A 19,577-nucleotide genomic window follows, 5' to 3' on the forward strand; every position below is an offset into this window, starting at 1 on the left:
AACAAATAGTAATTGTTTATAAAAAAGACGGTGAATTGTGCTTTAACAAATCATATAGGACTCGAACATATTGTTAACTATTTATTTGAATGCCAAATAAAATTTATATGGATTACAAATCTAGCTAAACAGAATATGTGAAGCAAAAAATCAAAATATTCTTGGAACGATTTTTTTTTAGAATAATAAAATAAAATAAACAATGAATCCTCTATATATCTAAATAAATAGATAATATTGGAAATAAAAAATTGAAAAAAAAGTCATTGACTAGAAAAATTTGTTAAAATAAAAAAATTTTAATTGTAAAAAATGAATGAGATACTTAGGTAGAAAAATGAAAGAACAACAATGCTTAACATATCTGGGATCTTAAGAATTTATATGTTAAACAAAAAATAATAAAATACTTGGAATAATTTTTATAGAAATAAAAAAAGCTATTAAAGCAAGATATTTGGAATACTTGGCAGAATTCTTATAGGAAAAGAAAAATACTTGGGATACTTTTTATAGAAATCAGAGGATTAACAGTTAAAGCATGATTTTATGAAATTAAAGTTTGTACAAAAATATGCTCATAAGAAAAACTTATTTTTTATAAATATTTGAACAATACAGAAAAATTATGGATAATTTAAGCAGCAGTTTCCAAAACTTGCCAAGAAAGTTTCAAATTATGGAAGAAGATTGGATACGATATTCTTAAAATAAGATATTCTTTAAAGGATGCACAAATTTTGCGGCTTTCGTCTTACCCTTACGCGGATATCGTAATGCGCTCACATATAATATCATAAGACAGGAATTTATGTACTGACAGAACTATTTAACAATCCCACAAAATGGAGAGACTCGCAATGTTTCTTTATTCCCATTCCCAAACACATTCAAATTCATTGTTGAACTCCTATACTAAGCCAATTTTATTTTATGCTTGCCTTTTAAAAAGTTGTGATTAATGTTGATACCTTCCGATTTCTGAGTCAGGCGCAAAGAATACAATTTGAATTCACATAAAGTCCAAAGTATTTATCATGCAGGTAAAATGCAAACCAAAAATGTATAGAACCAATTTGTCTGCCCAGACTCAAGACTGTCGATCAACATGGAGCGCAAGGCTGACAAATTGGATTAGATATTTATCTTATGAATGGCCACATATCACACCTTAAATAGACAAGCCTTAAGCTGGTTTAATGTAGTTTTAAACGCTGCTAATCTTCCATAATAACTAAATATTGCCAACAGCTACTCAGATTCTCGTTGTAAGCAATGCGGATATACAATCGAATATTCCCAAGTACGAGATGCGATCAGCTCAGTCTGAAGTGGGGCACATTTTCAGCTTGTGTTACGCACTCAACTGGACGTCAGTTGACCAAAATGACAGCCACTTGGGGTACGTTCAAGTTGCCGGTACTGAATATGTGAGAAAAGCCCCAAAATATATATATAAGCATGTTTGTTTAAGATTGATGTCATACACAAGATTTAAAAGTTGAATTCTGAGCACATCCTTTTGGCTTATCCTCTTTGAGTGCGAGCAAATTCCAATTGAATGACTCTGAAGTGGGTTTCTCTTGTATTTCTTTTGGACAAATCAAAATTAGATTGCTATAATTAAATTCTAGACCAAGGCGAAACCAGTTTCGAGGCAAATCATCGACTGCGGGCATATGATATCATTTAAGATTTATGGTTGCGATGCGTTAAAACGTGCTGCTAATTTATTGGAAAGAATGATTGGCCATTTAAGGAACACTCAGTTTATAGAGTTCGTATTACAATAATAACAGTTTACACAATGCGGAATCAATGCGCTTACAAACAAATCAAAAGAGAAGAAAACGTTTTGATTTGTCTGCTTTGAGTTGAAGCTCGAAAAAATCATCCAAAGGCAATTGAATGGGTTTAGCCATTCACTTTAAAGGTCGCCGTACCAAAGTTGTTATCTATCTAAAATATTTTCGGGCTACGTATTTGTAGCTTCTTCTACGCCAGCTACTGTCAGTCGCGTCGGTTTTTTTTTTGTTTTTGATGGATCATTGAAAACAATGAGAAGTAAAACAAAATACCAACGTGAAATATGATGGAGATGATGCGGATAAATTGGTATGAAGAGGGGAATGCTTCCTCATTGTCAGCGGGCATTGTTTTTATGGCTCCAACTGCTCTTGATAATGACCCTGAATCTGTCGAATCCGTATATTGTTACACTTTGCTCTTGGACTTGCTCGTCAATTGTATTGCATTTGCATAATGTGCTTGTAATATAGTCGTTTTATACCCCAAAAGTATTTCCAATCAGCCGAAATGAGCTGCGCCTTTGGTATTTGGGCAGTCATTAAAATACAATTAGACGTAGCCTATATGGTCATTATAGAAATTATATAGCAACAGGTGAGCTTACAGTTTATTGACATACAGGTTACTGACTTACTATATATTCAATGTTTATTTACTTTATCTTAAATACGCGCCATCAATTGTCACATTAAGCGCACGCCTACAAAAGAAAACTATATAAACGCTTGATTGTCCACAAATTAGTTTTGCATAGCTTTATATTGAATAATTTTTACATCATCGGTTGAAATCAAGGCAGCTTACATAATCGATTAAGCTATCAAAAGTTTGCCGCGAACAGTTAAAATTGCAAATATAATTAAATGCTGAGCTTTATTTTTTTATTTTCTGTGATTTATTTTCAATGGCTGTTTTGTTGCATCAAACAAAGACAACAATTTATCGCTCTTTAACTTGGCAAATTGTTGCCAACTACTGTTGTTTATTATATATACCTATATATACTGAACACGTATATATATATTATTCAGTTGTCCGCTTCATGCATTCAATTCAGTTCTTCAGTTTATTTCGCGCACTTCATATGACATGATCATCACAATGGACCACTGTGCGGGCAACCACAAGTGCCCCAATTGCCTGTTGGGCTTTTTATTTTTTAATTGCTTTGGCTTCCTTACACAACAATCCATACAATTGCAGGCGATTTTCATGGCAAAAACTTTAGGCTGACTGCACAAATAGAAAACATGTCAATGTGCAATTGGCAAGTTCGTTGCCTAAGTCTTTTGTTTTCACTCTATTCAATTTCAACAAAAAACAAAAATAAAATACAAAAATGAATACAGACAACCGAGGCACTCATATATCACTCGAAAAAAAAAATATATATATATATATAGATTTAATGAGCTGTCAGTAATTTGACCTCAGACACTCAACTTGAAAGATCAAATATTTGACTTGCCGTACGATATGTCTTTGAAGACCAATTAATTTGTCGTATTCTAATATGTGTTTGATCATTTGAATAATCAGTTTAGGTCTATGATTAATGAAAATTTAGTAAATGGCTTTGCTTTTAACGATTTTAGTTGTGTTAAAAAACGCGACGACTTTTGATAAACTAAAAAGTTGAGCTGAAAGCGATACGCAATAAACGTTAAACCAAGATGAGCAATTTTTTGAATAAATGCAAAACAGCATTTGCTGAAATAAAAAAGCTATATACCTTTTATATTCATTTAATTAATTTTAAAATAAACAAAGATACAAATCGATAACTGCTGCTGGACTTGAACCGGAGACCTCCCGCCCAGATGCATAATTCACGCGAGCTGAGTAAATTAAAATAAAATAAATGAATGTTAAAATCCTCAAGAGTGAGAAAAATGTCCAAGAATGTTAGATCGAAAATATATTTACGGATATATCATTATTAAGCATTTAGCATAACTGTTGACATTTTTGCATTCATATAAAATTAGAAAATTCATATATATTTCTATACCCTGAACCCATTAAAAATGGGTATAAGTGTATATTGTATTTGTGCAAAATCCAAATGTATGTAACAGGCAGAAGGAAGCATCTGCGACCCCATAAAGTATATATATTCTTGATCAACATCAATAATTTAGATGTAGGTGCTCCTAGTGCCTGCGCAGATCGAGTCTGTTTCCGATAATCGATAACTTACTCCGTTTCCAAGCAATCGATAAAAATCGATATCGATATCCTGATTTTTGGGCAATTTTGGTAAATAATAAGAGCTAGAGTCACCAAACTTGACATATAGCTTCTAAAATAGAATATATACATATATGCATTTGATGTTGGAAGAAGAGTGTTCAGGGTATCCCCTAGTCGGGAGCTCCCGACTAGAATCTCTTACTTGTTTTAAGTGAATTAATGCAATGCTTAAGCTTGGCTATAACAGAAACTGTGTGTTGACAGAAAGTTAAGAAAATAGCCCATTTGTGCTTCATACTTAAGCTGCATTTTTTAGCTAAAAGATTAAGCTAGTAAAATTGAAGTAAAGTAGAAAACTGTTGTCAAGCAGAAAACTGTTGACAATATGCCGAATGCGCTATGACTCGCTTTAATTAGCCATAAAATGCTTGTTAAAAATGTGGATCAAACGGAAATTGTGATTGTCGATTGAAGGTCAACACACAAGTATGGAACGTGGCTTCCTTTTATTATGGTGCTAGTTATACATAGATAAGCTAAACTAAGCATATATATGCCAGGTGACAGGCATATATGGCCAACTGACGAATCGAATGTGACTGTTTGCCGGGACCCACGCAATTGCCGCTTAATGTGGCCGCGAACAGTGCCGTTAAATAGTCTATGCACGAGTGTTAAATGGCGTTTGTTTTGATTAAATAAATCAGCATGGAACACCTCTAATGCTACGCCTTTTATGGTTACGTCTATGCCGGAGAGCCGGGCACGCCTCAATGCGGTTGTGGCTTATGCTAATTAGGCGGCTCGCGAGCCCTTACGTCGCTTTATATTCAAATGTTTTCAACAACATGTTCGTTTTAATCAATGAATGTTTATCGATTCATAATTTATCAATCAGCCTAATGCATATTGTTTTGTAAGCTTTGCCATTTACATTTTATTTGACATTTGCTTACAGCATGCCCCGGTTACGATTACTTGCCCCAGTTGGCCCATATTTTCTGGTGCTGCTGCTGGCGGTGCTTGGTGGCGCCCGCGCCCAGGGCAGTTTTGAGGATGCGGACAAGGCGAATGAGTACACGGATCAGCAGTTCGATTTGCGACACACAATACCCGGCGAGCCGGGCGTCGACTATCCCATACTGAGCGAGGTGCCCAAGACGAGCTTTGTGTGCAGGGGTCGCCACGAAGGTAAGACCTGATTCCAGTCCAGTAGAGCATAAGCTGTTATTGTATTACTTGACAGGCTATTATGCGGATGTGGAGAGTCGCTGTCAGGCGTTTCGCATCTGCGCACATACCGCACGCTCCGCACAGGGCTTTGGCTTCCTCTGTCCGAATGGCACCGTCTTTAGCCAACAGAAGTTTGTCTGCGACTGGTATCGCAATGTCGATTGCGATCAATCGGAGCGCTACTATGACATGAATCGCGAGAGCAGCGTGGGCAGCACCCAGGAAATGATGGAACGTGTGCGCCAAATGATGGAGTATCCCACTAAAACCATATCGAAGGCTCTGCAGGAGCAGGAGCAGGCGCAAGGCCATGCTCAGGCTCAGGCTGAGCTCGAGCACCAGGCACACCCACATCAAACGCTGAGCAAGGATCTGAGCAATGTCAGTGGTGTCCTGTCGCAACCAGCCGCAGTTAGCCATGGCAATCATGTACTGCGTGGCGAGGACATCAAGAGCGAAGCTTTGCCGGCACCAGCAACAACAGCAACAGTAGTTGACGGCGATGGCGAGGACATCTATGTGAACAGCCTGGGCGAGCTCTCCTCCGACCCGGGCATAGAGTTTGACCACACAAATGCGCACATCATTGCCGAATATCCCCGGGAGTATCACTACCAGAAGCAGAAGAACTTTGCGGAGCGCGTTAATGCGGGTCTCGAGCTGCTGAGCGACACCTCAGCCGCATCAAATGAGCAAATGGCGCCCGATTACATCAAGCAAATACGCAATACCAAGGAGGAGGCCACCCAGCTGGATTTAGTATCCAATATCAACAATTTGCTGGAGGAGGTGTCCATCGACCTGGATCCCAGCGTCTCTGGCTACCAGTCGATGAGTCCGCAGAAGGTGAAGCAACCATTTCGATTCCTAAGTCGCGGATTCGCCATGCAAACGAACGAAAAGGATGGCGGCAAAGGCGCCTCATCCTATGTGTACAATAAACCCAAACAGACGCCGGGCACAGTCAGATTTACGGTAAGTTTTTAGGTTTGCCCTATCTCTAAAGTTGCTTTATCTATATTTGCTTATCTATAGCTCTATATCTATCTATGGCTATATCTGAATCTTTATTTATTTTTAAAGCTTTTTTATATTTATTTCTATATCTAATAAGGCCGCAAACCGGCTCTAATTCGAACCTTTACGAGTCCTGAATTCCAAATAATGTTTTTAGTTACCCAAGAAACAGCTGAAAGAAATTCCGAAAAAGGCTTACTTAAACAAAAAATAGATATCATTTGGTCCAACTATTGCATTCATTTTTGATAAATGTCAATTTTTTGGCCAGAGATCAAATTTAGCCCGCTTTCTGTATATGAAAATATTTATATGGCTAGCAATATTTTCAGTACATCGGGCAATTGAACATTCAAATAAAATAATTTTGTCACAATTTGGAATGTTCAGACACGACAAACGAAGGCTTAAAGCAAAAGCTTGCCTTAAACTTGAAGAAAATAAGCTTCACGAAGCGCACTTGGCTCGAACCCTGAACCGTAATTTTATTTTTTTTTGATTTGCAGCCTTTATAAATATATATATATATATATAAGTGTATATTAATATCTTTTTTATTTACATATATCTATGCATCTTTATGTCTTTATCTTTATTTACTCTATACTCTCTTTCAAATCTCTCTTGAAATTCCCTCTCTCTCTTTTGCTAATCTATCCAACTATCGCCTACAACTTTGACTTCACCCACACATCTTAAACCACACAAAATCATCAACCACCAATCGACACTAAAGCCCAATGAGCTACCATTTGAAGCTCACAAAGACACTGAACACAAGCTCAAATTTAATAATGAAAAAACCACAAGCAGCACCACAACCACAACAACGAGCACAACTACTGAAGCGCCCTTTGTCGATGCAATTGAAGAATTGTTAATAGCGCCTACATTGCCGCCAGCGTTTGCTGAAGAGGATACAACCACAACTGCCACATTTGGTAGCACAATTGAGCCAGCTTCTCTTGGCTACGGCAGCGAGCTGCCCATCATAGAATCCATTGGCCAGGCCGCTGCGCTGACTGCTAGTCTGACGCTAAGCGAAGATCTGCAGCCGGAGCAGGCACCGCTGAATGCCGCGGCAGCTGATAAAACGGATGTGGATCTGCAGGCGGAGAAGCTGCTGCTGGCGGGCGTCAAGCTGACCTCGCACGCTGAGGAGACAGCGCTGCGCACCAATAAACTGACGCTGGGCAGGCCAGCAACGAGCACCACCAGCACCACCAGCACCACAGTGAAACCAACAACCACGCCTGGGATGAGCACCTCCACAGAAACTGTCACGGAGATCAGCAGCACACAGGAGCGCATACGCAGCTATCGACGTTTTGCACAGAAACGCGTGGGCGGCTCGGGCGGCGCACTGCGACGTCAATTGCCGCTGGGGCGCAGCACCACGCCGAGCACCACGAAAGGCACCAGCACACCACGCTCAACCACGCCCACACGCAGCTATTTGGAACGCTTGGCGGCAAGTCGTTTGCGCCTCTCGCGCTTATCGCTGACCACCAAGCCCACCACAGCCAAGATAACCACAGCAGCAGCAACCACCAGCAGCAGCACAGCTGCAACCACAACAAGCACAACAAGCTCCACCAGCACCACAGAGTCGCCTTTGTCCTATGTGCGCGCTGGCGCCGATCAGGGTCCCAATAAAAAGATCTCTGTGCGCGACATTGAGCGGGAAACAGGCCAGCAGCGCGCCAGCTGGGACAGCGTGCAGAGCAATTTGCAACGCTTTCAAGTGCAGCGCGGCAATCGCGTCTACACGCCAGTAACACGCGCCACCTCCACCCCCACCAGCCCCACCACACTGGTTAGCAGCATCAGCAGAGCCAGCACCACCAGCTTGACTCACAGACCCACAGTCGCCGCCAGCGTGCAACAGCGTGGACGCAATCGTCATGCCACCTACAGAACACAAGCACCACAGCAACGCACACGCGGCACCACCACGCCGCGCAGCACCACTAGCACACAGCGCACCACAGTGGCCGCTTTGTCTACGCTGTCGCAACAAATCTCTGCCTTGGCCGCCGGCTACAGCTACGCACCTCCACTCACACACAACCACAATAATGCACTCACAACCGCTCAAACTGTCATTGTGAGCGGCACACAACCACAAGCACGACTACAACCACCAACACAACCACCAACACAACAGCAATTACAGCTGACACAAATCACTTCAAGCCTTAATCCTTCCACTGCTTTCCTGCCCTTTGATAAGCTAACGCGCGCCATTGTTGATGACTCCATTTTACAGAACTTTAAGAGCAACCACGCCCAAAGAGGCGCTGCCAATGGCTACGGCAGCAACACCCAGCAGCAGCAACAGCAGCGCGTTACGAAGCCGACAACAAGCCACAGCTATCATTATCCCAAGCCTACAGCAGCAGCAGCAACGGCAACAGCAGCACCAGGTAAGCACAGCAGCAACATATATATGTTGCAATTATTGACACTATTCATATGTATTTATATTATATTGCAGCTCTGGCTAGTCTGCGCATACCACAACGCACGCAGCAGCAACAGCTGCCGCAGCTGGTGCTGCCCACTCAGCCGGGCATTGTTATTGCTCGTGCAGAGGGACAACGCATTGCACCCAGCTCCGCCAATACCATCATCTCCTCGCTGGTCAATCAGCCGCAAACGAAGACTCCTCAGTCCAACTCCTATGTGGCGCTTAGCGATTTCCTCAACAATAAATTTGGCAGCAGCAGCAACACTGCAGGTCCCATCACAATACAGCAGCAGCAACAGCAACATCTTCAGCCTGCGCAACAGCAACATTCGCTTGTTCCTCAGCAGCAGCCGCAACAGTCCCATCAGCTGCAGCTATTGCAACAACAGCAGCATCAGCATCAGCAACAGCAACAGCAACATCAGCGTCAGCCACAGCAACAGCAGCAGCAACTTGAACAACATCAGCAACAGCAACATGAACAGCAGCAACATCAGCGTCAGCCACTTAAACAGCAACAACAGCAGCTGAGCTACATCACCCAGCGCTATCAACAGCCAGCACATCAGCAGCAACATATTCACACACTGCAGCAACAGCAGCAATATCAGGCACAACAGCAGCAACAACATGAGCAGCAACAGGAGCAACATCAACAACAGCAGCAACATCATCAGCAGCAGCAACGCCAACAACCACAGGCCGCACAGCAAATTAGTTACCACACACAATACCAGCAACAGCCTCATCAACGGACACAACAGTTGCAACACTTTCAGCAGCAACAAGAACAATCTGCACGTCCCTCCATACAGTCCATACAACAGCCTTATCTGACGCCCAACATTTTTGTGCCCTATCAGCAACAGCAGCAACATTTGCCGCTATTCCCACCGCTGGCAGCAGCAGCCGCACCCAACCTGGCCCAAACGACGCGTGTGGCTGGTCAGCAGTTGGATCATTTGAATGTGCCATTGCCGGCACTTGCCAATGGCTTGATACCAGCGCCCACATTGCAGGTGGCACAAAAACGCAGCGATGTCAAAGTCGGCAAGCTGCAGCTGAGCAGCAGCAGCAAGATAATGGATCAGGGTCAGGAGATGTCCTTTTATGCGGGCCGTACATCCTACGAGGTGCCACAGAGCAGCGTGGGCCGTTTGCCCAATGACATAACGCAGCAGCGAAGACTGCGCCAGCGACGCTACTGAGGATGAGGAGGAGGAGCGGCTGGAGACGACGTGAGATTACTACTACAAAAGCTAAGTTATTATTTATGTGCTACGATTATTTAGGCTTAACTTAATGCAATTGTAAATTATATATATATAATATTCTATTGAATTTGCAATATTTATTAAATAAATAAAACGACGAAATTTGTTGAAAACGATTCTTTGGTTGTTGTTGATTTTTTTTATGCAGTTTCATGGTGAGATTAAGTTTTATTGTTTAAAGTGTTTAGAATTGTTTCTTATTATTAATGAATACAAATACAATACAATGTTTTACTTTTACATGTAGCTAATATTATTATTATTATTATTGGTTTATATTGTTTTACAATATTCTATTTTGAATAGTTTTCGAATGTTGTTTGTTTCTTTGCATTTTTTATTTTTTAGCCTTTTGATATTGCCTTTGCTTTTAATTGGTGTCAAACATTTTCTATTTGTGGTTATATGCTTAGCCTAATTAATGCTGTGCACAATGCATATATAATCATCATCATTATAATTATTATCATTATATATAGAATTAAACGTTATGGCATGGAGTATTCGTTTTATACATACAAAAATTGAACTAAATTATCAATTGGCATATGCATAAAGTAAATAGATTAGCATGAACAAGAATAAAATAAACCATTTGTGATGTGCTCGATCAGCAAAAGAATATGCGCAGTAAAACGTAAAACAGGCTATGTATGTATTTGCATTGTAAACATAACTACGACTAAATTACCTATTTAATAAGTACTATATATATAAGTGTATACATATATATATATATATATATATATATATATATATAGAATAGAAATAATAATAATTTAAATAATAGATAATCAACTAAAAATATATATATATATATATTAATATATATATGAATTTATAAACTACCATTAAAACTGTCGCCCACAGCGTCTACATAAAATGTACAGCAATCTTTTTACACAAGTTTTAAGTTTTAAAAGGATTATAGAACACAAACAGCAACAGGATCAACAGCAGGCGCAGCAGCAGACAAGGTCAAGAGGATCAACAGCAGCAGCTGCTGCCTGCATCCAGCCATTTAATGATTATATACAAAACAGGCAGCTGCTCGGCTTAAGTAGGTATTTTTATGATGCAGTCGCTCGCGTCGCTTTATATATCCGAGCTATTAGCGTGCGCTCAACGCTTGACGTCTAGGCGACATTTCTGTACGCGCACGCGTACTCAGGGAAGCGAATTGATGTTCAGTGTGGGCGGTGGCTCAACTACGCTAGCTGGTATGGTTGCAGCCACCGCTACTGTTGTTGCTGCAGCTGCAGCAGCTGCTGCTGTCGTTGTGATTGCCTCTAGTGGCACATGCAGCTGGCAATAGACTTTGCGTTCCTGCTCGCTCAGGCTCCAGCTGGCGACACGGGCGCATGGCACATGCGCCGCTGCCTTGCAGGTGCGTTGAAAACAGCACACATTGGCGCCGGGCTGTGCACAGTGGACGCACTGATACCGCGTGCTGTCCCAGACGGCCGCATCCAGGCCATTCACATGGGCGCCAATCAGTTGTATATCATTGGCCCAGACGGCGCAATCTTCGTGCAGCCAAATCTCGTAGCACTGCTCGGAGGTTTTCGACATGCCCCGAAACGTTTCAACGAACTTGGCCTCGTGGCTGCAGTCGAGCGGATCCTGCGAGGAGCACTGCGATTCGTTCGGATCATCACTGCAGGAGTAGACGCTGTCGTGGGTTTGCTTGCGTTTGCGTTTGTGCTACAAGAGAATTGCAAAATGAAATTGAATAGAAACAAGCTCTCAGCAGTTACTCCAACTAACCCATTGCTTACCATTGTTATCTTGGGCGCCTGCATAATGTTCGCCAGCGTTGCGGGCACTACGGGAAGATTGCGCTCCTGCATCTTGACCATGTCGGCGCGCTTGCGTTTGCTCACAAATAGCCCATCGATGTCGTGCACTCCCGCTGGCACCTGCACCGCTGTTCGATACTCCTCACAGTCTATGGAAACCAGATAGGGCCCGAAGAGATCACCCAGCCCGAGCTTGTGTGGTCCGCACTTGCAGAACACGCATATCCAACTGGAGTCGGTGGTGTCCGCATCATAGCGATTGCTCAACGTTGAGCTGTGCATGCCGCGCAGATTTTTGCGTTCATGGGGTGCCTTTGTGTGCTTCTTCTTGGTCTGCTTTTCGTTGACATCTTCGGCGCTGTGCGTGTTCTTAATGCTAATGCTGCCATCGGGCTTGATCAGTATGAATGGGGATTTAAACCTGAGATCTGGAGCTGCACCGTTGCTGCTCTCACGATTGGGCGCCGGTGTGCTGTCCTCGTCGGTGCTGAAAATTTTGCGTGCGCCGCCGGCGACACCTTTTTTGCCAACATTCTGCTTGGCGCCGTTCTTGCCCGTTGGCTTCTTACCCTTGGGCGCATTCTTCTTGTTCTTTTTCTTGTTGTTGACATTTCCATTGCTCGCCTTCGGTGCCAGCGTTTTGGCCACAGCCACTTCGCTGAGCTTGCGTGCCGCCAGCGCAGCTGCTGCCGCGGCTGATGTGCTGGGCTTGTCATCATCGCTGTCCAGCTGTACAATTTCCGTTTCCGGTGGCGTCACCACCGCCGGCTGCTTCTTGCGCACCGGCGTTTTCTTCGGCTTCACCTGATCCTCTATGGTGAAGCGCAGCAGCGAGGGATCCATGCCCATAGAAAGTCGCCGGGGCGGCAGACAACGCGTCGGCGGCGTTCGCGGCGTCAATTTGACGCTTGGCGGAGTTGCTGACGCTGCCGGCGATGGGGTATGTTCGGTGTGCTCCTTGGCTAGCGGCTCTGTTGTCGGCGTCGGGCTGTGTATGGGACTGGGCAGCGTCGATTTCATGGCCGCCTTGGTTGCCATGGGCCGCAATTCAGGCGTCGGCGTGGGCGTGCTCGCAGCTGGTGGTGTGCTAGCAACAGGTGTTTCCTGCACCACAGCTTTGACCTGTGCACCACTGTCTAAAGCTAATTGTGCGCTAAGGTCATGCTCTGCACGGACTGCTTTTGCTACGCTTGGCGGCTCATCTGCTTGCTCAGCGGGCTCGTCTTCAATGCCAGCAAACATTTTCTCCAGCTTATCCTCCACCTCGTTAAAATGGCAGGGCTCTGTGGTGGGGGCAGCTGCTGTTGTATTTGTTGTTGCTGTTGCTGCTACTGCGGGCGATTGTTTTCCAGCCGGCGCTTCCACTTCATCCTCATCATCGTGCACGCTTACCGCGGGCTTGGCATCAATGTCACCCTGCTCTACCAGCGCTGGGGATGCGGGCGTGTCTGTGATGGCCTTGTTATTGTCCAGCTGCTGCTGCTGTTGCTCCTGTTGCTCTTTGACTGGCGGCGCCTCACTGGTCCGACTGCTATGGCTGCTGTGCGTGGCCGCACTGGAGCTGCTCGAGCTGCTGCTGCTGCTATTGCTCTGCGGACTTGGCGGCTGCACTAGTGCTTCTTTAGCTGCTTTTGTCGCGGGCAACTGTTGCTGCTGCTGCTGGTCCTGCTCCTGCTCCTGCAGCTCATCCTCAACCTGGCGACGCTGCTGCTGTCGTTGCTCTGTGAGATTGCGTTGGAGCAGCGCCTGTCGCTGCTTCTTAGTCTTGGGATTGTCCGTGTCGTTGTACACTGTGGAGCTATTGCTATTGTCAGTTGCAGCCGCAGTTGGCGGCGACACTGATCGTCCATTTTCTTGGGGCAGCTCGGGCTGCTGCTGCTCCTTCAAAGAGAATGGCTGAAACTCGTGCACATCGGCGCCATTCTTGGGCGAGTGCTTGGGACTGCAGCTGTTGCTGAGAGGACTCGGGGTGCGCTGCCTTTTCACATTGTCGCTGGGCGTCAGACGCATGACCTGGCTGGCTTTGCGCTTTCGCCGCTTCCGACTATTGCTGCTGTTGCTATTGGACTCCAGTGATTCCTCATTTGAGGTTGTCATGTACGGCGATTCGGGCGCCTCGGTTAGCTGTTTGTCCTCGGCAACTGGCGGCGGCAGCGGTGCATTGTTACTGCGATATGAGGCCGTTGTGGACAGATCGGTAATGATCGTTTGTGACTCTTCTTGTGCCGCCTGCTGTTGCTGCTCTTCTGGCTTGTGCTTAGACAGCATATCGAGATTCGTTAGTTGCGTATTGCGGGAATGCATTTGTGACGTTTGCTGCGGCGGCGTTGGCTGTTGATGCTGCTGCTGCAGTAGCGGTTGCTGCCTCTGCTGAAATTGTGCGCTCGTCATGTGAGACAGCGGCGGTGGTGGTGGTGGTGCTAGATGCTGGTTATGGTGCGTTGCTGGCGGTGCATAATGCAAATGCTGCTGCTGTTGCTCCTGCTGCATGTGCTGCGGTGGCTGCTGTTGCTGCTGCTGCTGTTGTGGCGCATAGCTGCCTACGCTTGCGTGCAGCTGATGATGCAAATGCAGCTGATTGTAGTCCAGCGGCGACTGAGGCGTTGGTGGCGTCTGCGGGCCATTATATTTTGGTGGCGTCATGTTATATGGCGGCGGCTGCTGCTGCTGTTGCTGATGATAGTTGCGCAGCGGCGAAGCTGTGGGTGCATAGTAGATAGTTAAAAGTTCTCTTTAGGCATATTGTAAGCACTTACGCTTTTTGGCGTGCTGCTGCTGCTGCTGCTGTTGCATGTTGTGCGTGGCCAGTTTGCCTGTGGCGCCCGTATAGCCGCAGTCCTTACCGCTCAGCTCGGCGCTCTTTTGCATGCTCTTCAGCTGCGTCAGCTTAAAGTTTTCGTCACGATGCTGCATATAATGGGGCGGCGGCACATTGTTGTTGCTGCTGCTGTTGTTGTTGGCGTTGCTGCCATTGCCACTGCCACTGTTGCTGCCGCTGCTGTTGTTGTTGTGATTGTTATTATTGGGCGGGGTACTTGGCGGGGGCGGCAACAGCGACTCGCAATCGGCAGGGCCAGTGCCATTTGCATTCAGATATTTGCTGGCAGCGCTGGCAGGCGATGTCGATGTTGGCAAGCCCGGCAGATGTCCTTGTTGCACGCCTGCTGGCGTATTTGTGGTCAAATTGTGTCTGCAAACGGAGAAAGCAAAAGTTGGTTTCATTGCTATAGTCTTTAGGCTTTGAGTTAATCTTTCGTTTCGGCTGCATAAAATACAGACTAGAGATATACTTTAATATATCTTTTCGAGCAAGTATTAATTGTGTCTGGAAACGCAAATTCTTGCTTACATCGTTGGATAATTGGGTGGTGCATGCAAATGCGACTGTTGTTGTTGTTGCTGCTGCTGTTGTTGTTGTTGTTGTGCTTGCTGCTGTTGTTGTTGGCCAGTTTTATTCAGCGTGGGCGCAGCGCTGCGACTTGATTGCAGCGACAAATCCATGGAGTCAAAGGGCAATGTTCCAGTATATGGCGGCGCCAGCAACGGATTCATTTGATGATGATGGTCCAGCTGGAAGGCAAGGCATTTGGATTAATTATGAACAACTACAAAAACCAAAAGTAGGCAAACAAAACGCAAAACGATTGGAGAAGCAACTACAAATGCAAAAGAGCTTTAAAGAGAGAGAGAGAGAGAGACGGAGGGAAAAGCAGGGAATGTCAGATTTGGGAGTTGGCTACGGGTGGCGCTTGGAAGGAGTTTTGGTTTTGGTGCATGCGTTGGATTGGATTTTGTCGAAACGAGCGACGAACGAAACTACGCTAATTACGTTTTTATGATTGGCCGACATAAAATTGTAAATGGCATCTGGCGGCGGCGGTGGTGGCGGCTGGGCGGACGCATGCCAAGCCAGCGGGGAGCGGACCAGCGACCGTTCGTTGGACATGTGCGCCAATTGCGGTTGTCGCGGTATATACGAAGGTATCTGCAGAGATGAGGATGCAGTCGTTCAGCCGTTAGCTTCAGTTCGGTCGGACGGTCTGGCGGCCAGGACAACAGATACTTACTTGCAGGGGATTCCATGAGGGATTCTGTGCCGCTTGACTTAAATGACCGTGCGGATGATTGTTGTTGGACATGATGCTATGCTATGCTAATGTTCAACTAACTGAGCAGAGCCTGCATAGGTATCATCTAAATATTTCGAAGGATTCGAAGATTTTTGATTGCCGACAATCAAAGGGCGGCCGTCATGTGACACACACAGAGAACCAGAGAGCGGCGGTAAAAGGGGAAACAAAATAACCGTGCGCCGGAAGGATCACAGGACTCTCACACAGACTACAACAACAGTTCTGACTTATTATTTATAGTTAACACATAACTCGATTTGGTTTATAGGGGGAAAACACTCTGACACTGTCTATAAGGCCATACGGCACAAGGTACTATGTCCTGTCGCCCATTTGTTTACTGTGCCTGCCGCTGCGTCACTTGTACGGCGGCCATTTATCGTAAGGAGTTATCTAACTATTGCAGCTGACTCTGAATTCGAGTATAAACAAATTTCGCACGCACTTTTTTTTCACACCAACCACACGACCGCATCCACCCACTTGCAAAAGTTTTCAGCGAGCGGTCCTTGCGCGATAATGCAGACAGTCGATAAATTATCGACAGTTGTCGACAGCGTTGTTTTGCATGCCTGTCCCTGGTATTTGCTGCTTCTGCTGCTGGGCGCTACGCGAGAAACACGCGGTCTTTGTATCAATGAATGTTTGTTGCCTTATAGATTTTTGCAGTCGCATTTGCCGTTTATTTGGTGATTAAATTTGGTTAGAAGTATGTGACTGGCAGGGCATAGGAGAGTATTAGTCGGGAGTTTTGCTGATGATTAGCACTGTGTTTGCACAATACCTCAATCTTGCCTTCTCACTCACTCAAGTGCAGCGCATTGCAGCTTCGTTGCGACTGTTTTTGCGAATTACTTGTTTTGGGCCGAAAAGGCAGGCTAAGACCAAGCCTTGCCAAATAGCACAAACACACACACTTTATTACCAACACATTGTAACGTTTCTTTAATTAAATTATCATATATTTTACAAATGCCGCAGTTGTTTTATGCGATTTTACGCGTATTTCAGTTTGTTTAAAACAAAATGTAATTTACGTGTGCTTCTGCTTCTGTGTTATGAGTATGTGTGTATGAGTGTGCGTGTGTGTTTCTTAGTTCATGATTGGAGTTAAAGAACCGCAAAACTGGTTCCACTTCAAGTGCAACATTGCGGAACTCACACTCCTCACACAGAGCAAATAGGTACAAAATAAATATATGTGTAAATTATTGATATTTACAATTTACAACAATTTTCTTTATTTAAATTTAATGCCAATTTAGTTGCATATTATTATTATAGTCAGCAGCAAGCATAATGCGACCGATGTGCCGTTCGCGGGCAAAACAATCAGCTTTTGTCACACAGCTGCCGATTTGAGCGATTATGCAGCCCTGCGTTGCTCTGCACAATGAATTACATTCGCACATTGCAGTTTACTCCCCCGGCTTTTCAAGATTATCTTAAAAAAAGCGGGAAAGCGTAAAGTGAGACAGTTATATAAACAAATACATATCACAATATGAACGCAAATAAACGCGGTGCATTTATTGTATTCGAAGGATGCGATCGTTGCGGAAAAACAACACAAAACCGACAACTGTGTAAGTATATGTAAAAATGCGCAATTCTAAGTTTGCACGTGCAAATCATGACACACTGCACACACGTTGTTGTTATATCTCATGTCATCTTATATATATGTTGTGATCTTGACAAATACTCAAGAATTGTAAAAGTTTATCTCGTAGGGCCACTTCCACTGCGACCGCCTGGGTCTATTGTGCCTCTCCTTGGTAAATTGAATTATGGCTGCAGTCCAGTGCAGTCCAGTTCTAATATGTGCAAATCACATGATCTTTGGCTTTGTAGGTTGCATTTTGTAAGGTCTGAGAAGTTGACTACCTGTATGTCGCGTATCTTATCTTATACCTATGCTTATCGTAAATGCAAGGTCTGAACGTTTCCTCAACAATATTTACATATATTGTACACTCAGCTCGTTTCTTATTTAAGTCACCTTTAAGTCTCTTGTTACTCAATGGCTTGTTTCGAGGGCAATTACTCTTATGCATGAACTCTCAGGTTCACTTGACCAGATCCTAGTGAATCGCGTGTGCAGGTAAATTGACTGAGGTTGGCCTAAAACTCAACTCTATAGCATTTGGGAACGCCAAGTACTGCTCTTTGTCTGATAAGATTGCTATATCCCCATGAAGTTCTGAAACTGCGTATGGACTCTTCTTCATTTAGCAGCAACAATCTGTTTTTCGAAACCAGATTGATATGGACTTGCTGTTGCAGTGGCTAAAATAGAGCGTCTGGAAATGCAACATGATGCACCTATATACTCATCACGCACCATACGCCCCACATTCCACAAATGAATGCTCTACAGCTCTCATGCATTTCGCTTAAAGATATCAATTATTATATATGTACTTATGGAAAATCTTCAATCTAATAACAGTCGAACTGCTGACGGCGAAAGGCGTGGATACAATGCAAACCAATTTTCCGGATCGGTCTACGGCCATTGGCAATGTTATTAATAACTACTTACAAAATAACCAGGAGCTGTCCGATGAAGTTATCCACTTGCTGTTCTCAGCCAATCGCTGGGAGCGCATGAACAGCATCAAGAAGGATCTGCTGGCCGGTACGACGGTAATTTGCGATCGCTATGTCTACTCTGGCGTGGCCTACTCTGTGGCCAAGGGACTTGATTTTGACTGGTGCTGGGCACCTGAAACTGGCCTGTTGAAGCCCGATGCTGTATTCTATCTAAAGGCCACGCCCGATGAGCTTACGACACGTGGCAATTACGGCGAGGAGCGGTTTGTAATGGAATGGATTCTATGAAGGCACAGTTTTTTAATGGATCTGTCTTGTTGCAGCTATGAAAAATTGGATTTTCAGCGTAAAGTGGGCCAGATATTTGATCGCTTCAGCGAAAAGGATTCTAGCTACTGGCATACATTCGAAGCAAGCAAATCGCAGCAGGAGTTGCATGGCCAAATTGCAATTGTAGCGGAAAAAATATTAATGCAATCCGCAGAGAAACCGCTTGGCAAGCTCGCATAGGGCCATAGCAATGGATTTTCATTGATTTACGCATTGCAGACGCTTTACATTAAATTTACGATGTGTGTTATAGATTTTAGGTTGGCGCATTGATTAATGCATTTGTAAAATGGAAAAAAAATAACAATCCCAATGGGATTATCAATTGGATTTTGCCGTTAACCGGCTTTAATATAAGCCCAAAGTTGTATAAATATAGATTTGTGGACGTGTTGCATCTTTGTTACTGTTTAAGCCCGCTGATTTATGACCACGAGAGGTTTGCCTATTTATTTTAACTTTAAATATTTAAACTAAAAACTTATATTTGCAAATGAAAAAATTGCTTGGGACCAAACCATATATTAAAAATGTATGGTATGTTTTAGGTTTAGCTGTTCAATAGTTAGCTGAAGAAAATTGGAATTCTCTGGTTCAAACCCGGAGCTTTGGTTTTCTGTTTATCGAGGGACTGTTTGTTGCTCCATTTGTATTTATTTTCACTTAAGTATACAATTTTTTTTTTTTTTTTTTGTTTACAATTATATGAATAAAGAGTGTATTAAGGCTAAACCACAGCAAGAAAAAATAATTTAAGCTCTCA

General features: G+C 44.0%; 3 protein-coding genes across 5 annotated transcripts; 2 read left to right on the forward strand and 1 right to left on the reverse strand.

Annotated features, from left to right (window-relative positions):
• The first annotated feature begins 4,951 nt into the window (after positions 1-4,951).
• LOC115760762 (mucin-17) lies at positions 4,952-10,020 on the forward strand. The gene is made up of 6 exons (XM_030702247.1): positions 4,952-5,193; positions 5,249-6,210; positions 6,989-8,678; positions 8,750-9,057; positions 9,121-9,373; positions 9,524-10,020. The coding sequence occupies exons 1-6, from the start codon at positions 4,962-4,964 to the stop codon at positions 9,928-9,930; spliced, it is 3,852 nt and encodes a 1,283-aa protein (XP_030558107.1). The 5' UTR covers positions 4,952-4,961; the 3' UTR covers positions 9,931-10,020.
• An 826-nt stretch (positions 10,021-10,846) lies between these two features.
• LOC115762152 (uncharacterized protein CG5098) lies at positions 10,847-16,957 on the reverse strand. Of its 3 annotated transcripts, XM_030704268.1 has the most exons (6): positions 16,713-16,957; positions 16,374-16,645; positions 15,145-15,365; positions 14,552-14,985; positions 11,775-14,494; positions 10,847-11,700 (listed from the first exon to the last, which is right to left on the reverse strand). In XM_030704268.1, exons 2-6 carry the CDS (start codon positions 16,401-16,403, stop codon positions 11,164-11,166), a joined length of 3,942 nt encoding a protein of 1,313 aa, XP_030560128.1. In that variant the 5' UTR covers positions 16,404-16,645; positions 16,713-16,957; the 3' UTR covers positions 10,847-11,163. The 3 variants fall into 3 exon arrangements, with proteins under 3 accessions (XP_030560128.1, XP_030560144.1, XP_030560136.1); XM_030704284.1 differs by lacking the exon at positions 16,374-16,645 and having other exon boundaries at positions 16,736-16,957; XM_030704276.1 differs by lacking the exon at positions 16,374-16,645.
• A 370-nt stretch (positions 16,958-17,327) lies between these two features.
• LOC115763269 (thymidylate kinase) lies at positions 17,328-19,453 on the forward strand. The gene is made up of 3 exons (XM_030705751.1): positions 17,328-17,514; positions 18,381-18,747; positions 18,808-19,453. The coding sequence occupies exons 1-3, from the start codon at positions 17,433-17,435 to the stop codon at positions 18,992-18,994; spliced, it is 636 nt and encodes a 211-aa protein (XP_030561611.1). The 5' UTR covers positions 17,328-17,432; the 3' UTR covers positions 18,995-19,453.
• Positions 19,454-19,577: the final 124 nt, after the last annotated feature.

Source organism: Drosophila novamexicana, unplaced genomic scaffold (assembly GCF_003285875.2).
Source record: "Drosophila novamexicana strain 15010-1031.04,08,12 unplaced genomic scaffold, DnovRS2.1 tig00000008-arrow-pilon, whole genome shotgun sequence".
In the NCBI taxonomy this organism is placed as follows: domain Eukaryota; kingdom Metazoa; phylum Arthropoda; class Insecta; order Diptera; family Drosophilidae; genus Drosophila; species Drosophila novamexicana.